Here is a 24,459-nt window from a genome sequence, read left to right on the forward strand (position 1 = left end):
CAGCAACAAATGTGACAACATCCTAAAAACACTGTTTAATAAACAGTGACATAAGTAGATTCAACACCATCCAGTGGGAATCTAATGTCACTCATTAAAGCATAAGGAGTTCACCATAAGATTATGTAAAATGCACAAAAACAGACTCAAACATATGTGTTTTAGGACCCACAGTTCACCTCACTTATTTCCTTCTATGGTCTGTGGCTTTGTCCAAATATTTTACTCTCCTGGAATTTTTACATTGTCACCAGTCCATGCGTTCAGCACCAAGATGTATTAATCCTACGTTATCACTGTTTTTTGCCTGTTCCTTTCCTTTGCATTTTATCAAAGCAGGTTCATGTTGTCCAGTCATTGTTCATCAAAGTACATGTTGTGGTGAACCACCAGTTGTTTAGTAGAACCCAAAAGCAGGCAGAAGGGAAGCAGTTTAGGATATTTCATTGACACTTGTGATGTTGTGTAGATCCAAAATGCAAAGGGTGAAGGGGATCCATGCAGGCAAGTGAGAGCAGGTAAGTCTTCAGTAGGAGCACGGCAGTGGTGCAGGAGGCTTGAGGGGGCACTGGAGGAAGAAGGAGAGAAATAAGAGGGTGAGTCTTGAGCATAAGGCAACACAAAACAGATCTCAACTTTCAGAATGCTTTAGATACAGCCAAAATACCACTTGCAGCAGGAATTCTCTAACATCTTAGTCCTGCAGTCACAGAGCTCAAGGCCATGTCCACACGTAGCCGGGTATTTGGGAAACTGCATATATTTTTATACCTTTACGCCTGTCGTCCACATGAAACCGCAGTTTTATGTCACTAAAAACAATGTTTTCTGAAAACTCCGGCCAAAGTGAAGATTTTGGAAAACTCCAGTTTCGTGGTTTCATGTGGACACCGGTAAACAGAGTTTTCGGTTCTCAAACGTCACAGCTGAATGACGGGGGCTCATTCTGACTGGGTGGCATGGGTTTTACATCAGGAAAACACTGCCCGTTATGGGTTTGGCGTGCTTAGAGCCAGATTTACCCGCTGCGTGTGGACGAAACTATTATTAAAAAACGAAAGAGGGGGGGAATACCTGTTTCTGAAATTACCGGGCTACGTGTGGACATGGCCTAACCGGTCCCAGGTATGCAGGTGAAGCAGTAGCTGGAGAGTGAGAATCAGTGGGAACCGCCCACAACACTGCAGAATCGCCACAATACTATTCCCAGAAACTCAGCTGGGATGGTCAGAGGGTCAGGGCTTAAATTAAGAAAAGAAAAAAAAAAACCTTTGGGTTATTAATTATGATAACTATTATAACTAACTATATGGACACTCAAGTTGGTACATATATCCAAAAATCAACTGTTTGCACAAAAAGTAGCTATTTATTGTGCCTCTATGCAACTACTTATCACAACATGTACTTGTATAGTTTAAAAGCAGAAGTATGCTTTATTGGTCCAAACCAGAGATAAATGATGTACTACACAGATACTGACCTTTAGAGTTTGCCAATTGAAGTGTTGGATCAGTCAAATATGACTCAGTAGACCTGGGTCAGATGCCTGTGTAGAATCTAGAATTTAAACATCTAAAACATTTTTATCACTTGTTTCTGACAGGAATGTTTTTTTTTTTTTTTTTTTTTTTTTTTAAAAGCTGGTAATATAATCCTCTTCATGTGCGTCCATGTAACAACGTAGCATTTGTACGTTAATGTTTTTTCCAAACTCTGTGATCCCTTGTTAGCTTTATAAAATCAAATCAGATCAGATGATTACTGCATCACAAAGTTGAAGTGAAAGCTTAAGTTTAATATTAATCTCTGGCTCAACAAAAACTCAACACCAGTGAAAATAAAAGTAAACAACAACAACAAAAAAGAAAATCCCAGTAACATCAGAAGTCTAACCAGAACTGTATTTAAAAAAAAAGGAATAAAATACTGGATTTTTCATTTAACTTTTTTATTTATTCATTGACTGGTGTTGTTTCTCAACAGTATTATGAAGCAATTTGCTGATGAAATCTCATTCTTTGACCACTAGATTTATTTTAACATGACAGTGGTTTTGAAAACTGAATGGTCTGCAGTGTTCTAGCCAATAAAAGAATGAGAGGTTAGGGTTTCATCTGTATGTTTAACGTTGTAATAGGTGGCATCATTAAAAATTTATTTTTAACTTCATTTGAACAAAACACTCAACAAGTTGGACACAGTAAAAATGGTCATGAGAGTAATTAATTTATCAAAAATGTATTAATTTTTTAACTTATTCATTAATTCAGTTTTTATTATCACAAGCCGATTTGAAAGAATAAAAAAGTTTGATGATCACACTTTCAGTTTTGTTCATCAGGAAGGACGATAGAAATAGATTTCTGTTTAAACGGGGTCAGAAAACACACTGTTTCGTTTTTAGTCAAAGTTCCTCTTGTTCCTTTTTCCTTCTTCTTTTTTGCAAGTGTGTTAATCACACTATCACAATGGGTTTCCTCTATAATACAAAGAGTGCAAGTCTATAGAAGATAAGAAGATAAGTAGATTATTCCATGTTGACATCATTATTTTAGTATTATCTAACTACTCACGTACCTGAGCATGCAGGGTTTTTGGCTAAAGAAGTGCAGCTCAGTGAGCTTAGCTGTACCATGTTAGTTAAAGTGCATCTAGTCATCAGTACTTGACGTGTCTTTCCTAGAGTGAGGTTCACTCCTGGTCTCCTTGATCTGACTGCGTTATAAATTTGTGGGCCACTTCCCTAATACTGGCATGAAGAAGAGACGGAGTTCAATGAAGAAGAGGAGATCCAATGGCAGCTTCAGTCCAACATCTTTATTTGAAGTTGACACAACGATGGCACACAGACAAAAAACCCTCCTCTCCTCTCTCCTAAACCTGATGTCCTAGCCCCCTTTATACTATACTATACTACTATACTACTGGGGCGTCCCTGAATGCATGCAACTAACCATTTATGGTAAACAGACTCTGTGTCTGTAGCTTGTTTTTCTGTAACATGTAGTTGCTGGGCAGGCCTTGGTCAAGACACCTTGGTCAAAACAGCTGTGGGTACTAAATCTTTCAATCCTGGTGAAATGAAGAGTCATCTCAAGTACACGCCTCAGCTAAACTTGTCAAAGGGTCAAAGGTTAGCTCCTGCAGGCCCCTGGACCTCTGCAGGCTGCTCTACAGCTCACTCTAAATGAATCCACTCAGAATGAATCCTCAACATACTGATTTACAACAGAGCTGAAAACTAAGCGGGACACCTTTAAAAAGCTTTAGATGGGGGGAAATATAAAGGTAACCTCGACTTTTAGCTGAACTAGAAATTCATAGTTCTCAGTTCCTCTTTCAGAGAAGACAGGCCATGGCCAGCTTTCTGAACCAGTCAGGTACTGACTGCAAAAAACTTGCATAAGCATTTTTATTTCTTATAAGTATGGGAAAACACTGATGATAGAGAAGTGGCAAGTCTAACACATGATATTTTCTCTTTAACCAAAGTTCTCCTGGTTCCTTTCATTGCTTTCCTAAAAGGGCGTTCCCATGGTCACAGACCTTCATCTGACCTTTGGTGAGCGCAGTGCTAAATACATTACCAAAAAAAGAATTGGAGCATGCTCAAGGTATAAAGTTAGTAATTATGTCAGCGCGCTCTGTATGACTTTCACATTGTTTGAAGCTTAACAGACGGCATAGTACTTAAAATACGACCCCTAAACGGACGAGAAAAAAAATCCTCTCAAATACAGTGTGCCAACCTATGGTTTTCAGTTCCTCTTTTAGAGGGGTAAGGCTAAGGCCAACATGTCTGAGTCACTTCTGCAGTGTGGTCAAGACAGTACTGAACTTGCAATACATTTTTTTTTTTTTTCAATTTCAGTTTAGCAAAAAACATTATACATATTATATAAACATTATATAACAGCAGTTGCAAGTCTGAAACATGATATTTTTCTTCTTTTAATCACAGTTCCTTTCATTGATTTTCTAGAAGTCACAGACTGTCATCTAGCCATTGAATAAAAAATAAAAAACAAAACAAAAACCCAATACTAACTACAATGATTGTTCATGTATGAGCCACTCAGAGTGACATGTTTATTGACCAAAAATAATCAATTTCAAGTGTTCTAGTTAATAAGGGGATTTATTTCTATAGATTAAAGATGCTGCAAAGAGGATCTGTTTTAATTAAGCTGAAGTGACACCTTTTGGCTTAGAGTCTCACACACTGTCAGGTTACTTAATCAAGACAACTTTTTACCAGATATAATGGGATGAAGTTAGGTATTGATCAACAGTTACGTAGAGCTGTTGTTTGAACCGTGACGACAAGCAAACCATTTTTATACAGTAGATCAGTAGCACTACTGGCAGCCTGCTGCTCTGAGACGTGACTGTAATCCTGGTTAGGTAATCCAGTGAATCCTAGTTATGTCCTGCCAGTCATCTACCAAGCAGAGCTGACGTAACCTCACTCTTTACTTTATTGATAGACTCTCAAGTTTAAACAGACCACTGCAGAATAACTGCTGACTGTGGGTTGGAATGAACACTATCACAACCAGTTAAGCACTTGTTTTAGCCTTTAGCTTGTGTTTTAGTCTTTAGCCCATGCTCTACCACTCTTCTGTTTAGCTTTCTACTGCTCTTCTGTCTAGGCTACAGTGTCCACCATTACTACAAAATTAATCACAGAAATTGTTTTCAGCAGATCTCTCTTCTCATTACTAAACTCCGTCAGCCGGTGTGGTGTTGTTACCATGATTTCAATATGCCGTTAATCAATCCGGTCCTGCACGACCCAATCGGTAAGCTAATAAGAAGCATTCAGGAATAACCTAAAATGGCACTGATGATCTCATTTAAGAATGTGGATAATGATCAGGCATACATATCTAGAAGTGATCACGTGGAAACTCCTCACTGCCCCTTTAAATCACATTTATTCTTTATCACAAAGTTCAACCAATTCAGTGACAGCATGTTTACATGAAATGAATGAATACGGAAAATACAGCACACAGCAAATATAGATTCCCTTAAATTATCCTCACATTACCCATACAGACATGTATGAGGGAAAAATGACTTTTTAATTGTTACAGTGTCACAGCATGCGATGTGTTCACAAATGAAATGTTACCTACAGAAGTATTTGATGAGATACCCAGAGAAAGTATCAACAAACTAATATGATTCAGAAAAGTGATTCTAAATAATAACTGTAGACATAGTAGGTGCTAAGACTGAACTTGTGAAGCTGCATATTATCCAGAAGAAGCAATTAAAGTAAAAGAAAATATTCAAATGTTTCTTATATTCCAGCCTATCCTGTCACTCTGAATAAAGCTGGAGCTGGAGCGGGTCACACCTGAATTCAAACAGCCACACTGTTTTCCACCACAGTCGGCTTTATGTATGTGTACGGGAGATCCAGACTCTCATTTCTGACTTTGATGCTCACATCCAGTACTTCAAGATCTCCCTGAAACTTCTTGATCAGGCTGAGGGGAGTCTTCTCAAAGAAGAGCTGGTCTGGGTATTTACCCAGAGGAACCTGGTGACACCAGTGACACATTTAAAAGTGAGTTTTCCGTTTCCCAAACTAGCATCATAGACTTTTGGCAGCACAATGTACAGTAGTAGGAAATTGGTAGGAATTGGATTGCTTAAATAATGTAATTCTTAGTGGCACAGAAGTGCTTAACACACTGCATCTGAGAAAGCTGCAGTTTACAAAATGTAACAATCAGAAAAAAATCCTGACATATGTGAATTTTATTTAATTTTTTGCCAGTGAGGTTTTTTTTTTTTATTTGTTTGTGCCCTTACTTTAACTCCTGTCCCCTTAACTGCAGTGTGTGGAGCTATCAGGGCCTTGGTTCAACTTTTCTTTAAAGATATATTGCCTTACAGTTAACATCCCATGCATATGTTTAGTTATGAAGCCTTTAGCACTTACTAAGTCAGTGGACTGCTTGCTGAGAAGATGCATGATAGCCATTCCGTTAACTGTCACATTGACGTCAGGGAGCGTCTGCAGCAGGGTGTTCTCGCTTGATTTCCCCTTGGTAGTTGGTGGAGGAAGTTGCATGGAGGTGGGCCAGTTGGGCATCCAGGCACCAAAGTCAAACTGCAGTGAATGTATAATTGATGGGTGACTGCACTAAACTTAGATTGTGCTTATCATGCTCTTTCTGTTCTGATTCAGAAGATATGAAGTCTGTACTTAAACTATAAAATAAATCAGATAACATGAGTCTTGAAAGGCACTAAAAAACACAGCTGCACAAATTACACATGTATGTGTCATGTAAATCTACCAGAACAGTGCAGTATTGCATTTGAGCAGACAATGCTAGCTGATAAAAAAAAAAAAAAAAAACGACACCAGCACTCTGACTTGGTGGCCTTCATGTGCAAAGACTCCTATGTGACAGCTAATACAAACACATTCTCATGTGGTGAAAACTAGCATGATGTTTCAGTCTTACAGCTTGTAAATAATGAGGAATGTTTAGCTGGTGGAAAAAACCTTGTGTGGTTATTGATATCTGAGTGACTGTAACTGTTACACGTTCACACCTACAAACCAAAAAATAGTAGTGAGTTGAAAAAAAAAACATAAATCTGCACTAGGCCTTTTCAGGGGCAACAAGAACTCTTTAATTTGTCAGAAAGTGCGATGTATCATTAAATAAATGACTTGTAAAATAACCATTAGTGCAGTATCATTGTATGATAATGTTATCATGAACCAATTTGCAACTTTCAGCCCTTTTCTCTGCATCAGGGTCATCATTAATCTGAAATGACTCACCTGTCCAGAATTCACAGCTGCGTGTTGAACTGAGCAGGTGAATATCACCATGGTGACAAACTTGACCAATTCAGCCACAGTTGTAAACTTCTGTGGAATTCCTGAGAGTTAGAGGATTAACTACATGTCATTATGATGTCTGACTTTTTATTACAGCAATGCTTATATTTTTAAAGATCAAGACATTTTTATTTCTTTCAGACCCACCTGTGTCTGCGTTGGAAAGGAATCCCTCCACAAAAATGTCTGAGATCCAATTCTGCACTTCACAGTCTTTTTGGACATCACCATCGTTCTTGTAGTAGTAGGTGATGATTCCTTTCACAAACCTTAAGAGAAGTGTGGAGGAGTTTGAGCCCGTTTCTTTCATTTTCTCTGATCTCACTTTGGTTCTCTGTACGAATTACTCAAACAGTAGCACTGAAGATATCTCATGACAACTCCCCGAGTCAATTCAATCAAGATCAAGGGGCTGAAGCTGAGTGTCTAACAGAGATTTTAGCTGTTATTAGGGGGAAAAAAAAGACTTCCAACATTTCCTGATGCACAAAACACAGAGTAAGAACAAAATAACATACCTGTGGATGATGTCCCAGAGTTTGAGTCCATCATCCCTGTAGTAGAAGTTGGGCAGAGCCTCAAGCCCACGCTCAGCAATGTCTTCTGGTATGCACAGGGAGCTGTACGTCAATTCAGACAGAGATTTCTTCAGGATTGTGAGCACACCATCCCCACCAGAAGCTGTAAACTAAAAAGAAAATCATCATCAATAAAACTGTAAGGGACAAATACTTACTCCCTTCAAAAATGTATACTGTTTGTGCTATACTATTCTGAGAGTGCAGCCTTTTTCTTACCTCCATGAAAGTTCCAGTGGCAGAAATCAGCAGACGTCGAGCCAAGACGTTGATCTGCAGAGTGTAGCGAGTGTGGGGGACGAGGAGCTAAGGGAAATAATGAATTACACTGATTCTTGTAACATTATTACTTGTTTGATTTGCATATCAGTAAACTAAACTACAATTAATTCAGTATTTTCCTGTTACCTTGTAGAGTGGATGCACCATGGGCACATTGCGCAGCAGAGACACAGCAAAAACCTCAGCCAGCAGGTGAGTGCGCAGCAGGTGAACGTTGAGTTCATGGTAGTTAAAATCAGCACTCCTCACAAACGTTTTGGCCAACAACCAGTCGTACTCGGAGTCAGAAGGGAGAAAGATGGGGTTGTCCTCGGCAGGTGTCTGCTTCAGCTACAGAAGAGGAAAGTGAGATAGTTTGATCAGTTAATTTGACCCTTTTTCAAATTGCAAGATAAAGTCAAACAGTTGGTGTCAGGGGATTTTATCATTTGCTATTGATGAAAACAACCCCAAAACAACCTGCTCGGTGGTGTTGGCAAACGGGTCTAGTGGGTTATTTTGCCTCCAGTTCAGCCCTGCCCCACTAAAACACATAAAACTGTTCACTAGAATCTGAACCACGCAAACGACCACTCTTAAACTAAAATTCTAGCTTTAAGCATACCTGTTAGTTGAATCTAAGTCACCCTCACCTGGATAGCAATTGGCATCAGCTTGTCATCGGGTGTTTTCTGGAGCAAAACAAGGGGAGCCATCAGGTACTGTTTCTTCCCATTTATAGTATTAGTTTCCACTCTATCCAGAAGTCTGTAGTCACACAGGTAAATGTTTCCACTCTGAAATTATAGTGAGGACAAGAATCAATAAGGCTCACGTGCAAACAGAGTGCACATCACAAATATCAACTAGTCTATGTTAATGTATGAATGTACATTCAACATGATGTGAGACAACTGATGAAGTTAAGACAATCACCTGCAACTCTTCTTCCAGGCTACGCTCCCCACGGAGGAAGACCATGCCATCAGTGACAGGAAAGTTCTCTGGGAGGACTGAACACCGCCGGATCAGCATGGGGTTGACGCCATTCAGAAACTGGTAGCTGAAAAATTCATCATCCTTCCAATGTTCGTGAACATAGGCTGAGAGGAAGATAGGATTTGAATTTTTACCTCACTGATGCAAAGATAGAGGGACAGCACAGTTCAAGTTTAAAAACAGAACACAGTGTGTTTCACAGAACTAAGAATCATAACTACTACGACATATATTCATCTTTTTCTTATGATTTAAATAAAACATTCAGAGACTTTGTTTTTTTATTGTTTGTTTTGGACAAGAAGATACAGTAGCTTTGGTTGTTTTCACACTTTTTCAGTGAAATGTAGAGTTTAAAACATCATCTGCTAATATATGCTCACGTTCTCGTTCACATGCTCAATAGTTGTATTAATTGTGATCAGATGGGTGAAAATGCAGAAATTCCCTTTCAAAGGGGTTGAAGGGTTGAAGAAGGTCTGAAAAACTGTGCCTCATTTGCAGTACTTCACTCTAATTTTTAACAGTCTAAACTCTGAACAGAGGTACTTTTACGGTTATTTTGGTTTGGGTTGGCAGATAAACTTTTCATGCAGTCTTTTTCTTTATGGCACAAGTTGTGCAGTCCATTGAGGGCCTGCATCAACAAATCAGGTTGACAGTCTGGGGTGGTACCTGATTTGTCAGTCTTTTTGCAGCAGAACACCCTGTAGATAGAATCCATATCAGTCCACTTCTCCTGGCAATTAGCCAGTCCTTCCAGTTTCAGCTCAAGCAATCTGTAAAGTTTGAGCAAAAAGCTATTAACAAGATCGAAATAATTTTGACCAACATGTAGAGAACCAGGTACATCAATGTATTGATAAATATCTGACAGAATTGAGGCCTTCACCCATGAGCTGCAGAGAGAAGGAACTCTAACTCCTTGGTGAAGGAGAATTGGACCTCATAGGGTAGTGAGCTGGCGCTCTCTGCCTTTATGCAGTGGGGAATGTCTCGTTCATACTCCTCCCATCTAAGAAAAACAGAGACCAGCAGAGTTAGAAAATCAGGAGTCAACAACCAAATAACTAGACACAAACAGTTTCATAAATTTATGGTTATTCGAACAGTTTCAAAAGGGACCTTGTCATTTGACCATTGCACAAGGGGGATACTTAAGTCATCCAAACATATTTTCACTTGAAGGTAAGAAGACCTTTGGATGTTGGTCATGATTGCATTTAACTAGACAGAGGATAATCTCTCACTCATAGTCTTCCTTGCGCTGGTTTAGCTCCTTTTCCCGACTGTACTTGCCAAGAGCATGGGTGTCTTCATAGACCAAAAGAGCTTAAAGAAAGAAACATGATGAGTCGCAGAATTACTTAATATAGGCAGTGTTCAGTGATAAGTCATTGTAACCTGTCTTTGTGAACTTGTCTTTCTTGGGGGAAATAGTACAAACCTTTTCCTTCTCTGAATATGTGTGTGTCACTGTCAGTGATCCAGCGGTAGACAGGGAAGTGGTATATGTCTCCCTCAGGGGATTTTACCTCCACCTTGGCAGGGAACCAGGCATCAGCAAGGAATAATAGAGGAGTCTCTTTATTCAGCCGTATCATGAGCAGCTTTCCGATGGACTCAGAGCAGGACACGGTGAAAGTGGCGACCTTTTACAAACAGTAAGAAAAGATCTGTTCATGAGGTTGAATGAGGCATATTTGATGACCCAAAAATATGGTCTGCAAATCCCAGTAATTACCATAAAAATACAAAAATAAAAATAAATAAAGATGGATGGTGCAAATGTTTGCTTAGAAATGAGAGAGAAACTTAATGATAGCTCATTTGTCAGGTGACCAGAACATGAAGAGTTACGGACCATACAATACATTGGTTACGTCCGGTATTTTATGTAAAATGCATTGAATTGCTCTGAAACAAGGTTTCCTTTGGAGGCATATTGCACATTTCAACATTTCAGACTTACTGCGCCAGTGGTGAAGTTGAAAGGCCCATTGATGTCAATGAGCCAGGTGTGATGGCTCTCTCCATCTGTTCCCACCAGCTTGATGTAGACATTGTTTAAAGTGGTAGAGTGGAGCAGGTTTCCAGTGTAGACAGTTACTTCATAATTTACCATTTTCACTCTGGTGAACAGAAGAATCCCTGCAGAGGATAGATGAAAATTTTCCAGGACCTATTTTACTTACCGTCACGCAGTTCAAATATGTTTGAAGTACTTTTCACAACAACCACTGAGTTCGTCTTCTACTGTTTTTTATGGTCCTTCTGTCGTTAATTGATATCAATCTATGAAATGTCTCACTTACCAGTCAATCAGGTCCTGAAGCTCCTATGATGAACTAGTCATTGGACTAAAGTAGCAAGCACTGAACACTCTCTTTATACTTACAGGTTTGTGGGAGTGTCTTGTCTGTGGTATTACTCAACTCAGGTGATGGAAAATCAGATAAGAACAAACACCAAACAGTAACCCAACACACACAAAAGGAGTCCAATAAGGATCTATACACATCTGATTAAAACTTGAAGACCAGCTGAAAAACTGCAAGAATTTTACATTTTATGTTGTTGGATCTTAAAGAGGTTCTAAGTAGTCTCAAAAATGCAAAATGAAGAAATGGGAGTTAGACAAAAAAAAGTAAGCAATTTCTTGCAAAAAAACAAAAAACAAAAAAACAATTAAACTGGAATTGCAGGATGGTTCAAGAGAGTGAGGATATTCTTCTAGAAAAAGTCCTTTGTCAGACAGGCACTGTGAACTGCAGTGTTATCTTATTCAAAATAGGGATGACCCAATTTGATACACTGATTGGTATTGGCGCCATTGTACTTTCATTGTTATTTTGGTTTTGGTTGGCAGGTAAACTTTTCCTGCAGTTTTTTTCTTTATGGTACAAGATGTGCAAGTCAGAGGCCCACTCTAGGAGGCCCACTAGTCAGAAAGCCCTCTAGTCTGAATATTGGAAAGCTTGTCAGTCAGAAAACTATTTTGGATTAAGTTCATATTTTTTATTCTCGCTATATTTTTGATCTACAACTCATTTTTTTGCAATAAGTTGAAGCTATAGCTTCTTGTTGCTATTCTGAGTTTCTTCTGAGATTTTTCTACAACAATAAGATTACGTTATTCTTTGACCATTCCTGTTATCTGAACCAAAGCTGTCTTAAAAACACCACAGGACCCCTGGCAAATCAATAAAGAGCCCCTTCCAAGCTGACTTTTGTCAACAAACAAAAATGGAAAAAATTAATATATTCAAACACCAAACAAAACAAAGAAACCCCTTTAAGTCAATTTTTGGGGGCCCCTGAGCTTGTGGAGGCATGCAGGCTTCAGGCAAATGTCCACCGTGCCCATACATTAAGACAGCTTTGATCTGTTCAATTTTTAAAGAATGTAAATTCTCTGAAATACTGGTCCAAATAAGAATAAAGAATACAAACCAAATACAAACTAATATCTGACTAATAGGCCTCCTGACTCTTGGGTTTTCTGACAATAAAGTGGGATCCCTGCAGTCTATTGGGGGCCTGCACGAACAATTTAGGTAGGCAGACTGGGGTGGTACCTGATCTATCAGTGTTTTTGGAGCAGAACACCCTGTAGATAAAACCCATATCAGTCCACTTCTCCTTGCAATCCTAAAGCAATCTATCAAGTTTGAGCAAAAAGCTAATATAATTGAAATAAATTTGACCAGCAGGTAGAGAGACAGGTACACTGATGAATTGATCACATCAGAGGTGACTTGGACTTACACATTTACCTTTTGACTCTGTCAGTCCTAACATTACTATAGTGACACTGCTGTTACAGTCTCAAAAGAGTTTTGAAAGTTACTGAAACCACAAGGCCAAATCGGTTTTTTAATGTATTTGGCTAAAATTACCAAAAGGCTTCAAGTTGGAGCATACCATCTGAAGGGAACTCTGTGGAAAGCATCAGTAACGGGCAATACGGCATACTTCAGAGCCTTACAAAAAATAGGGGTAGTGCAACTGGTGTGTTTTCCCTTTGTTAACAAACCAACTTGATTTAGTCCCAACCTTGGGACAGTGACACTGCTGTCCCCTGGGAAACCAAAAAGCCAAACCTGTTTATAACGCCCTTGTCCATTATCAAAGGCTTCAAGTTGGAGCATGTTAGCCAAGAGGAATTCTGTGGAAAACCTCCTCATCAAAAACATGATATACCTCAGTAATCTGAAAGAAAAGGGAGCAGTACAACTGTTGTGTTTATCTCTGGACACAAGCCAACTTGATCTCTAAAAGTGTTTGTCTGTACTATTTCCTGGGAAGAAATTGAGAAATGTTTCACTTAGTAAAGTTGCTCAATGACAGTTACACCTAGATAAGGTACCAAAGGGCAGTTGTCATGACCATGCAAAGACCATAGATGTGTCAAAATATAACCAGTGTCCTTTGCCCACTCTGAAGAGCCTAGAAATAGGCTCCAGCCCCCCCCCCCCCCCCCCCCCAAAAAAAAAAAGTATAACATTGTAAAAGATCATGTTAAGATTAAACAATTTGGGATGCTCAATGGTACCTACAGGGGCAATTCACACTGGACACACTGGTTGCTTGTAATGTTATGGAATGAGTATACGCCAGCTGAGAGTACAAGTGAGTTAAAAGCTGTTACCAAACATATGAAGACAACAACTACTACGTATAGCAGTTCATTAAGGCCAAATGGAGTAGCCTGATTGTTTACTGAAAAAAAAGCCTATAAAAACAGCTAGAAAGGGTTTGGATCACAATGAAAATCACGTCTTAATTTTTTTATTCTCTTTTTTCATCACACTTATTGTTGAAACTCTGGAGCGATAGCTCTATATAACTACTCTATGGGAAACAAACACTTTTTTGCATAGCAGAAGCTGACAAGGAGTTTCTTTTCAGGACAATCCACCAGTCACAGAAAAAAAAAAAAAAAACAGAGAAACCCTGGTGTTCATCCAACATGTCCATGGTAACATAAGCAATTTTGTATGTGTTACCTAATAAATTTGTATCTTTTATTATAATCAGAAAACCTGTCCAACCTGGTAAGGAAGGACAAACTGACTAGTCTGAAAGCAGACAACGGCTTGAATGTGTCGAATCACGGTAGAAGGGCTAATATTCACAGTTCTGTCTACATGACGTGCAAATTCCTGTCCTTTCATCGAGAGTCTGTCAGGATTTAACTTTTTAATTATTTACTGCATGCATATCCATTGATGAACATCTGCATGAAAAATACAAGACAGACTCAAGCAGCTTTCATTTGTCTAAAAAAAGAAAAGTAAAAGAAAACAGAAACAAAGCTTGTTTTAGTTTCAGTACTTGCTGCGTGTTCAATGTTATTGCAGTTGTTTTTCGTCTTGCGGCACATTTGTTTCCTTTGCAGCATATTTCAGCCAATGCATTTGCTTTGGATGTTTGCATTTGCTTTTGGATGTGCAGCATTTCTAAATATGATGTGCATCTATCATTATGTACATTGTTTCAGTCGTTGCAGTGCCTTTGGCCCTTGTCAGCCACCATAATAACAAACCAAAGGGCTAATTGGAAAAGTGGCTCCTAAATATTTACGGGTCAGTGTCATGTTTTCAGTTTCAAAGACAGTTAAAGGCCCTTCACAGCGGCAAAAGCAGTAAATCACATGTTTCTTAGCAAAAGATACTGATGAGTGCAAAGTCAACTAAGATAAATCTTAAACCAGACAGCACAACATGAGCCAACATGAACAGGGGCCTGTACTAGATATCTTCCTGGATAAGTTTCGGGTTTTCCGCACTACAAATGTGGATCTCTTATTATCCAGACAGGTTGCCCTGGTGACTGATGCTGAATGCCAAACCTGGTCCGGAGCAGGTTAAGTTCCAGGATAAGAGCTTACGGAGTGTGACAGACTGCCCCCCTGTCTTTTTGGCCCAACATTTTTTTTCTTATTTGCTGTGAACTAACAATAGCCTATCTCACTGACCATCATAACTGAGACATTGTCAGGGAAAAGTAGAAATGTGTGCAAATGGAATCTTTCATGTTTTACAATGTCCAAACTCTGCAGCGATGGCTTGTTGTGAGAGGCCATGAGTACACAGCTCAATAATTGACCTAGTGGTCTTAAACTTTTGATTTGGTGATGAACAGCCTATTTCAGTTTAGTTGTTTTCAATAAATTGCTTACCTCCCATTTCTTCTGTTAGTATTTTGAAACTCTACTAAGAACCTTTTTAAGATTTAACAGTACAAAATGTAACGCATTTGTAATGCAGGTCTAGACTTTTCTAAGTATTATAAATGATACTTACCTAAATAAAAAAATACATATATATACACTAAATACAATAAATCAAACAGCTTTTATCCAATTATCACATGTTTAGGAGTGAGACTTCCATTAAAAAAAAAATAGTGCACACTATGTGGTTAGGCAATGGCATTGGAAAAAATCTTTAATGTCTTGGCCAAAAATAATAAAAGCTTCAAGTTGGAGGAAGTCTTAAGGAAATTCTGTGGAAAGCCTACTTATCAGGAACATGGCATACCTCAGTAATCTGAAAGAAAAAAAAAATAGGGGCAATAAAACTGTTGTGTTTTTCCCTGGACACAAGCCAACTTGATCTCTAAATGTGTGTGTCTGTTTGTACTATTTCCTGGGAAGATATTAAGCAATGTTTCGTGTCTTCAAGTTGCTCAATGACAGTTACACCTAGATAAGGTATGAACAGATCATTGTCATACCATATAAATAATGAGGTAAATTATGTTATTAAAAACAACAACAACAAACAGTAATAATAATAATAATTATACTACTACTACTTCTACTACTACTACTACTACTACTACTACTACTACTACTACTAATAATAATAATAATAATAATAATAATAATAATAATAATTATAAAAATAACAATAATTAGCAGCGAGAAGTATTTGTATTTTGTTTTTTTAACTACATGGCAATTAGTCAAAGGGCTAATTGGAAAAGTGGCTCCTGAATATTTACGGGTCAGTGTCATGTTTTCAGTTTCAAAGACAGTTAAAGGCCCTTCACGGCGGCAAAAGCAGTTAATCACATGTTTCCCAGCATAAGATACTGATGAGTGCAAAGTCGGCTAAGATAAATCTTAAACCAGACAACACAACATGAGCCAACATGAACAGAACAGATCCAAAAAAGAAATATGTATAGTTAGTGGAAACATGATGCAAAAAAGTTAAACCTTTTTTCTTTGATTCAATTTTTGCAACTTAATGGTAGGAGGAAGAAAAAAAATCAAAACTAAAGAAGGTAAAATTACTTTATCCCAGTATTTGCCAGCACTGCTTCTTTATTCTGTGCTGTATTTGTTCTGTTAAACCAGATGGTTTTCTCAGACCCAAAGGTAAGGCGGAGGAAGAAGCAGGTTTGAGAGTTTTTATTGAACAGTGGATTTTGGATGAAAGGTGTTGAGAGAGAGTGGCTGTTGGTGAGCTGCTGCAAGAGTGTTCTTTCAGAGGCACTGGAAAAAAGGAGAAACACACACAGGTCAGTACTCAAGAGTAACAAGAAGCACGCATGCACAAAAAATACTTGAGAGATACTCAGTTGGCCTGATTACCACGATGAGAGCTGGAATCTACTGGCTTCGGTCCTCCTTTCCAGCTGAGCTTAAGAGCCGCACTCCTAATGACACAACTCGAGTCAGGTGTGCAGGGTGCAGCCGCGGGAACCTCAGAGCAGCTTCACAGAGGGGTGAGGGGGAGGATAGAGAGCAGCTTCTGCACCACAGCCAGGATCACCACAGTATTTTGCAAAACACTGACGAGTCAGTAAAGCTTTTGAATTAGCAAAGAGTTTTCAACAGTACTGAGCATTTTTATCTTATTTTTGATAAGTTTTGTAAAAAGGGAAATAATAAGGCATTTGCAAATGATTATGTGTTATACAAAACCTGTAGGAAGAAATTATTGTACTCAAAAGTTTTGTGTATCCTCTTGTTTTAGGTAAAGCTAATGCTGAACTTTGGCCTGCAGCTGATCAGGTCACATCTACTGCACATTCAAAGGCCAGACTGTTTTCCACTGCAGTCAGCCTCAGGTATGTGTACGGGAGATCTAGACTTTTGTTTCTGACTTTGATGCTCACGTCCAGCACTTCAAGCTCTCCTTGAAGCTTTTCGATCCGCTTGAGGGGAGTCTCCTCACAGAAGTGCTGGTCTGGGTACAGGCCAAGGGCGACCTGATGACACCAATGAAACATCTAAAAGTGAGTTTTTTTTAACACTTGCATGCTCATTTTTACAAACACACGTATTTATCCTCTGAAGCCTTAAATACACCCTGAAAACAACAAAAGAACCACTTGTCTTGTGTCGGACTGAGGTTTCTTTTGTAAATCACATAGAGGAATCAGTGTGGACATCCAGCTGTTTGTAGCAAGCCAAAGCCTCCTCATAGGGGTCTGGATTTACAGAAGCAAATTCAGATGTGAAGGCTTCAGTACACTTTGTCTTGTCCTGATGTTTAAATCTAGAGCGCAAGAGGTGTAAATATCTTTGATTTGTTTATTTTCAATGAAGAATTTGGCACTCACAAAGTCAGTGGACTGCTTGCTGAGAAGATACATAACAGTGACTCCATTAACTGTCACATTTACATCAGGGCGCGTCTGCAGCAGGGTGTTCTCGCTTGATTTCCCCTTGGTGGTTGGTGGAGGAAGTTGCAGGGTGGCGGGACAGTTGGGCATCCAGGCACCAAAGTCAAACTATAATAATTAAGCAATTGACAGGTCACTGATGAATATCTTTTGAGGCACTACAATATTTACATAGTGATTATTAATGCCAAAGCAGCATTTCTCCTACCATTTACTTGGAACAATGCCAACCTAACCTCACCATGCCTTCACAAGGAACTTCTTTATGCTACGGCTGCCTTGTGCTACTTATCAAGGCATAATGGTGGGAGAAAAGTAATTCCTTCTCTGGTCTTTATTCAGCGGTAGTAACAGAAGCAGAACGGGGGGAAGAGAGAAGTGACATGAAGCACTGAAGCTGACTAAGAGGAACAGTGTGACTGTATACATGTCTTCAGTGTGCGTGGGTTTTGAGCAGTGTGATACAAATCCATGCCCCCTGTGCCTCCATGTTTTACAATGTGGTACCGGCAGGAACGCCAGCATGACGCCTTTTCAGGGTGGTGTAAGTGAAAAGCTGAAATGATGTCAGACTTTTGCCCTGTTGGAGTTTGGGTTTTCTTGCTTTTCAACAATCTCTGATAAAACTGTCTTTGTGTATTTAAAGAGAAAGCATTTTGATTACATGTTTAGAATAAAGAATGGTTGGTTTAAAATAATGACTTCACTGAGTTTGGGCCTTCACTCTCTTTTACCCCTGAGAACTGCAAAAGCTCATCATACTATTCCATAAAAATGGTCTGATCACCATAACAAAAAGCCTCACCTGTCCAGAATTCACAGCTGCTTGCTGTGCTGAGTGGGTAAACATCACCATGGTCACAAATTTGACCAACTCAGCCACTGTGACAAATTTCTGAGGAATACCTGAGAATTAGACAAGATAGACTGTATTGCATGAAGACATCCATCTGACTGTCAAAACGATATATGTATTAATGTATCTTAATCACATATACAGAAAATACTGTAAAACATCCAAGTGTGACATGGATCTGTTTTATGATTCTTACATCATCATGAATTGAGTTCGTTTAACATGATATTCACTGGCTGGCTCAGGTGACATAATATTTAGTTACAGGATTAAGTAAGCAATGCCCACCCTGACACCTTGAGTGCACCACAATCTATTGTTTTAAACAAGGGCTTAAAACATTTCCTTTAAACAAATCTTTTAGCCACCTTGATGTATTTAAAAACTGTATGAAGAATTATACATACATAATATGCATTTACTGAAGTAATTGCATTATTTAAGTATTGTCAGCTTTTCATGATAGATGTGTGAAAAGCTGCAGATGCTAAAGGCTTTCTGAACAAAGCTGAAGTACAAGTTTCTGCTCTGGCTGACCCAGTCTGAGAGTATGTATACTTCAATCAATCAATCAAAATTTATTTATATAGCACTTTTCATAAAAAATAAAATGTAGCACAAAGTGCCTTACAAACAGACACATGAATTTAAAAAAAGAATTATACCCCAAACCCACTCCATCCAGCCCCGGAACCCACCCACACAGCAACCCATACACAGTGTTAATAAAAAGCAACATAGATAAAAGACAGTAATAGAGCACACTGCTGTTCCCACTTCGTACTGAGGAAACGCTGTCTTAAAGGTTTAAAAATGAGAATACACTGGAGGTTAGGTAAAAAGTATAAAAATAAAAGTATCATAATGTAAGATAAGAAAATGATTTTTAAGAATTAAAAATAAAAAATACTTGAAATTAAGTCTATATATATATATATATATATATATATATATATATATATATATATATATATATATATATATATATATATATATATATATATATATATATATAAATGAGGAATAAAACAGGAAAACTAGAGAATAAAATACGGAAAATATAAAAGATTTTAAAAAGAAAAGATTAAATTAATTAATTAATGAATTAATTAAAAAAAAAAAAAAGAAATCCGACAAGATAAGATAATAAAAAGTGGTCTGTACTTAAAATAAATAAAACACCAAAAGGTAATTCAGGTAAAAGCTCGACTAAAAAGGTAGGTTTTGAGTTTGTTTTGAAAGACATTAATATTAGATGCAGCCCTCAGGTCTTCAGGTAGGCTGTTTCATAAGTGGGGGCCATAGTAGTAAAAAGATGCCTCACCGTAAGTTTTTGTTTTAGCTTTGGGAACTGTTAACAGAGAGCTTCCTGAAGACCTGGGGCTCTAATGGGCTCATAGGGTAAAAGCAAATCTGATAAATATGAAGGACTAAGACCATTAAGAGCTTTAAAAACCAGTAAAAGAATCTTAAAATCTATCTTATTGTCATTACCAGGGAATTTTCCTGACAAAAACTGTCTTCTACATCAAACTGTTTCTAAATGAAATGCATTAATGATAATCATCAACCTGATTCTTTTCTGGAATGAAATCCCTCCACAAAAATGTCTGAAATCCACTTCTGCAGTTCATGGTCTTTCCAGACATCAGCATTGGTGTTGTAGTAATGGGTGAGGATTCCATCCACAAATCTTTGAAAAAGTAAATAAAAAAACGTTAAAAATATTTTTAAAATTCTTTCAATAACAAAGGTTAAAAAACTACTAAGACTATCAAGAAAATATAAACACCCAAACACAGGATCGTCGAACAACAAAGCATAAAAAAAAAACAGCATAAAAATGAAATCCAACCAGCAAAGGAAAAATCTGACATGAGAACTCAACCACAAAGGAACCCAAGCAATACAAATTATTCAATTACAAATCATTAAAATAAAAAGCTTATAAAGAGAACTCCGGCAGCAAAGGAACCTATCAAAATAATATCAACATTAGTTACCTGAGTCAGATCAGTCGAGACTCATTCCCCCAGGCTTATTATGCCATTAACTGAAATGCAATCTCTTTAAAGCATGGTCATTCAAAACAGGAGACTGGAAATTTAAGGAAAGATTAGCATTGGTTTAAATAGAGTTGAAGCAGCTAGAGCTGAGCTGTGTATGGGTTGTGACCCTGATCAAGTTATATCTGAAGTAACACCCTGTCAGTGATGCTGAATTAAGGGTTCTGCCTCCTTGAACACTAAATCCTGCTATATGAAATGGGGAAGGTATTAGAAGCTTACACACACATCAGACAATGAAAAGAACTGTGATTGCATTTATGTTGACTCATGTTCATATAAGAATACTTCTCGGTAATAATTAGAGGGTAGATCCCTAGGCTCACGCTCATCAATGTCTTCTGGCATGCAGAGGGATCTGTATGTCATTTCAGACAGTGATCTCCTCAGGACTGTGACCATACCATCTCCACCAGAAGCAGAAAACTTGAAATAAGAAAACGTAAAGAGTATTGTTGGTGACAAATACTTGACATTATTTCATAACTAAGTCTACAGTTTTACATGCCAATTCATGTTTATGACCAGGTTTTTTTTTTAAATTTTCACCACACATCACATCTACTGAGGTGACTCCCTGAAGCAGGAGCAGGGGGGTAATTGAAAACTGAAGCATCAATGGGAAAGTCAACCCCCAGTGGGAAACAGCACTAAAAGGAAAGTTCCTATGGATCAGGAAGAAGCACCAACGGGTTTTAGTGACAGGAGGGATGAGAGGGGGACTCAACTGCTTGTGCTGGCTTTATAGACGATTGAAAAAAAAAAAAACTGAAAAGAAAATAAAAAAATGAAAACTTTTTTTTTGTCATCTGTCAGTCATGGGATATCATATAGTTACATTTATTCATAATGGCAACAACAACAACAACAACAACAACAACAACAAAAAAACACAGTGTAAAGTTGACAGAACTCCGCAGTCCTGTTTCCTGCTAGAAACAAAACTTTAACCTGTAAGACCAGAACTCTGGAATGAGAATTGGCCAAATCTAAAATAAAGTGCTATAAGCGCCATTGAGCGTACTGCCCTTTCCCTACCTTTGTGAAAAACCCATCTTCAGAAATTAGGGCAAGTGGAGCCATGACATTGATCTGCAGAGAGTAGCGAGTGTGGGGGACGAGGAGCTGAGGGAAAGAATTAAGACTGTTACGCTTCAGCATTTTTATTCTTACTTAGAAAAGGTGCTCATTTTAATGGCAAATTGTTTTCAGACAAATCAAAGCACTGGATCATCGAAAGTTGCCAGTTGACACCTTGATCATACACTATTTGCAGAGGCTACTATGTGAAGCACCATCAATAGTAACCCATCCAAGAGGGCAGTTCGGGTCTAACTGTCTTGCCCTAAGGAGACTGGTAAACAGAAGTTCCTGGGATCATTTTTTGTCACTGCTGCTATACTGCTTTTAAAGCATTTGGTATTGGGAAGTTCTCAGTAATATATAGATGACAACACACTGTGGTTTATTAACTCTGGTAGCTACACACACATCAGCAAGTTAAACAACCCCAGTATGTTCAGTATACTCCTTTGTAGTTACCTTGTAGAGTGGATGCACCGTGGGCACATTGCGCAGCAGAGACACAGAAAAGACCTCAGCCAGCAGATGAGTACGCAGCAGGTGAACATTGAGTTGATGGTCGCTGAATTCTGCACTTCTCACGAACGTCTTGGCCAACAACCAGTTGTACTCGGAGTCAGTGGGAAGAAAGATGGGGTTGTCCTTTGCAGGAGTCTGCTTCAGCTACAAGAGAAGAAAGGAAGAGATTAATTCAATCAATTAAGCTACAAACCCTGGCTAAATGCAATGACAAACTGATGTCTACTAGTTTAACTGTTGATTGTTTTTGTTGGTTTGTTTGTTTAATTGGAGAAATTTTCCAATCCTAACAGTCACACGGATCAAGGAACTTGAAAAAAAATCAAAAACAAAGACAAGTGTTAGTCTTTTGCCGTTTCTTGTGGTCCTACTGTCATTAACTGATATCATTCTGTGAAGTATCTCACTTACCAGTCAATCAGGTCCCGAAGCTCCTCGGATGAACCACTCCTTACATTAAGGCAGACAACACTGTATCTTCTCTTTATATTGAATGTCTGATAGAGGGAGTGTCCTGACTGTTCTTTCTTCAGGTAATGTAATGATAGATATGTATGAGCTCTGCAAACAAAAAACACATCATCAGAGTGAACAGTGTTAGGAGTGGCTCAATGTGGGACTTAAATCAGTTCATCCACATCTAACTTTTTCTATTAGCAGTAAAACCGTACCCAAACCGTACTGAACTGACCCGAACTGCTTGGTGGAAACACGGCTTAAGAAAACTTCAGAGTTTCTCCAAAGGCTACAATTCCCCCCCCCTTTCCTGTAGTCTAAACATTGAAGTGAAACCCAGTGTTTGTCAGTAATTGTCTACCAAAACACCTCCAAAACACAGCTTTAACAGGAAAAAAAGGGTAAGACACCTCATAACGTCAGAGGAAGGTAACTTTGATATGCCAATTGTGAATACATTTCCTTGGCTCTTGTTCTTGCCCTAAATGTCAGCCAACACTAATTAACCAAAGCATGCTCAGACATGTCACCCTCTATATGATTTCATGTCTGTAGAGACTTGTGGCCAAAGCAGCCAATGATAAGAACCAAGGAAACAGAAAATATTAACAAATTCATCTACAGGTCTTTTTATGGTTATGTCTAAATTGTAAATTTGAATTTGAGAAAATCTTGTCAGGAGTTGAAAGTCTTGCTGGATTAGATGACTGAAATCAACTCTTTGGGGTGATTAAACCAGGGATTTTACTTTTTACCAAAGTATTTAACTGCTGTCCATTTAAGTGATGGACACCGGGCGCCCTGTAGCTGCTCGAACAAAAACTAACAGCTTGCGTCATAGCGAATGTGGCTGCTCAACTTGCTTATCCTCTCCAACCTATGCAATGTACAGACATCCACAGTTAAGACTGCCTTTGCCCTTATCTAAGAGTGTGAAGTCATCAGCTCTTGTACTAAAATTTAACTGTTAATAAGAAAGAAAAAGCTGTCCTTGAGCGGCCTCAGTTGAATTTTTTTCTAGCATATGAAGAAAACTTTAGTCATTATCAAACTCAGTTTGAATGAGACACACATACACAGCTTTAAGACATGTTAAAATGAAAAAGTCCAGTGTGGTCTTTTTAACATTATTTCTCCAATATGTTGAGACAAGATACAGTGAGTAAAAAAAACAACATCATAAGATGGGAAATTTATCTCTAAGAATGTCACGTTTATCCTCAAACCACTTTTCAAGTCCAAACTTACCAGAACCCTCTGCAAGAGAACTTTAGATCACTTTGTGTTTCCATCTGCTGACCAGCTTTATAGAGATACTGGTTTCCTTTTTTTAGCTGGATTTATCACCTGCCCACAGTAAGCTAAACTATGACCTAAAAGTTTGCTGACTGAATTACTGCACTTCATTGGCTTGCAAACTCACTTGACCACTCAGACAACCTGAGAGGTTTTGTTTTGAAGAAGATGAGAAACACTGACCCAAAAATACAGTCACTGAAGACTGGTATCCAAACTACCTGGGCTTTAATAACAGGCCTGTCAAACTCTTTCCTTGTTTATGTGATGTTACAGTTGCAAAACAAGTTGCCCCTAATATTAATTAAGATAACCTTTATTTTGTTTACACATAAATAATGGCATGCATTATAAGTGATACCACCTTTTTGCCTCCAGCATTTTCTACAGGTTGGCGCTGATCGGCTTTCATAAATTTTCCGGTGAGCACTGGGGGCTCTTTTTTTCTTGTCCCAGCTTAAAGTAAATGATGTTGATAAAGAATTTCATGTAACTTTTTTCAGTAATGTGAAAACAAAAGTCGCACGAAAATGTTTTGGCATATTGATTGACAGTGGTGGGGGTGTTCAAAGTTTATCCTCTGGGAAAAAAGATGAGGGAGTGGCTTATTGAAGCATTGCCAGAGTTACCTGGAACAGTATTTATCCGTTTTCTCGTGAACATGAGACCCACACCTTTACGTGAGAAGCATTAATACTCTGTTCAGCTGTGGTTGTTTTAAAGTGCTTCATAAATAAAGTTGAGTTGAGTTGAGAGTTGAGATGAAATAATACCAAATAGAGAAGGTGTTTTCTGATTTGCACTCTAAGAAAAAAGATGAAAGAT

The 24,459-nt window shown here is 38.3% G+C and overlaps 2 protein-coding genes across 2 annotated transcripts; both read right to left on the reverse strand.

The window, feature by feature from the left end:
• Window positions 1–5,374: 5,374 nt before the first annotated feature.
• LOC141807318 (polyunsaturated fatty acid lipoxygenase ALOX15B-like) lies at window positions 5,375–11,067 on the reverse strand. Its single transcript, XM_074693241.1, has 15 exons — window positions 11,031–11,067; window positions 10,688–10,866; window positions 10,163–10,367; window positions 9,966–10,047; window positions 9,608–9,730; window positions 9,391–9,494; window positions 8,653–8,819; window positions 8,370–8,513; window positions 7,864–8,067; window positions 7,675–7,761; window positions 7,396–7,565; window positions 7,025–7,146; window positions 6,818–6,918; window positions 5,960–6,130; window positions 5,375–5,554 (listed from the first exon to the last, which is right to left on the reverse strand). Exons 2-15 carry the CDS (start codon window positions 10,838–10,840, stop codon window positions 5,375–5,377), a joined length of 2,013 nt encoding a protein of 670 aa, XP_074549342.1. The 5' UTR covers window positions 10,841–10,866; window positions 11,031–11,067.
• Window positions 11,068–16,740: 5,673 nt separating this feature from the next.
• Window positions 16,741–23,177, reverse strand: LOC141800214 (hydroperoxide isomerase ALOXE3-like). Its single transcript, XM_074682634.1, has 8 exons — window positions 23,166–23,177; window positions 21,823–22,026; window positions 21,319–21,405; window positions 20,553–20,706; window positions 19,786–19,917; window positions 18,164–18,264; window positions 17,296–17,466; window positions 16,741–16,941 (listed from the first exon to the last, which is right to left on the reverse strand). The coding sequence occupies exons 1-8, from the start codon at window positions 23,175–23,177 to the stop codon at window positions 16,741–16,743; spliced, it is 1,062 nt and encodes a 353-aa protein (XP_074538735.1).
• Window positions 23,178–24,459: the final 1,282 nt, after the last annotated feature.

Source organism: Halichoeres trimaculatus, unplaced genomic scaffold, assembly GCF_033239565.1.
Source record: "Halichoeres trimaculatus isolate MK-OKI-2021-1 unplaced genomic scaffold, fHalTri1.1 fHalTri1_scaffold_2, whole genome shotgun sequence".
In the NCBI taxonomy this organism is placed as follows: domain Eukaryota; kingdom Metazoa; phylum Chordata; class Actinopteri; order Labriformes; family Labridae; genus Halichoeres; species Halichoeres trimaculatus.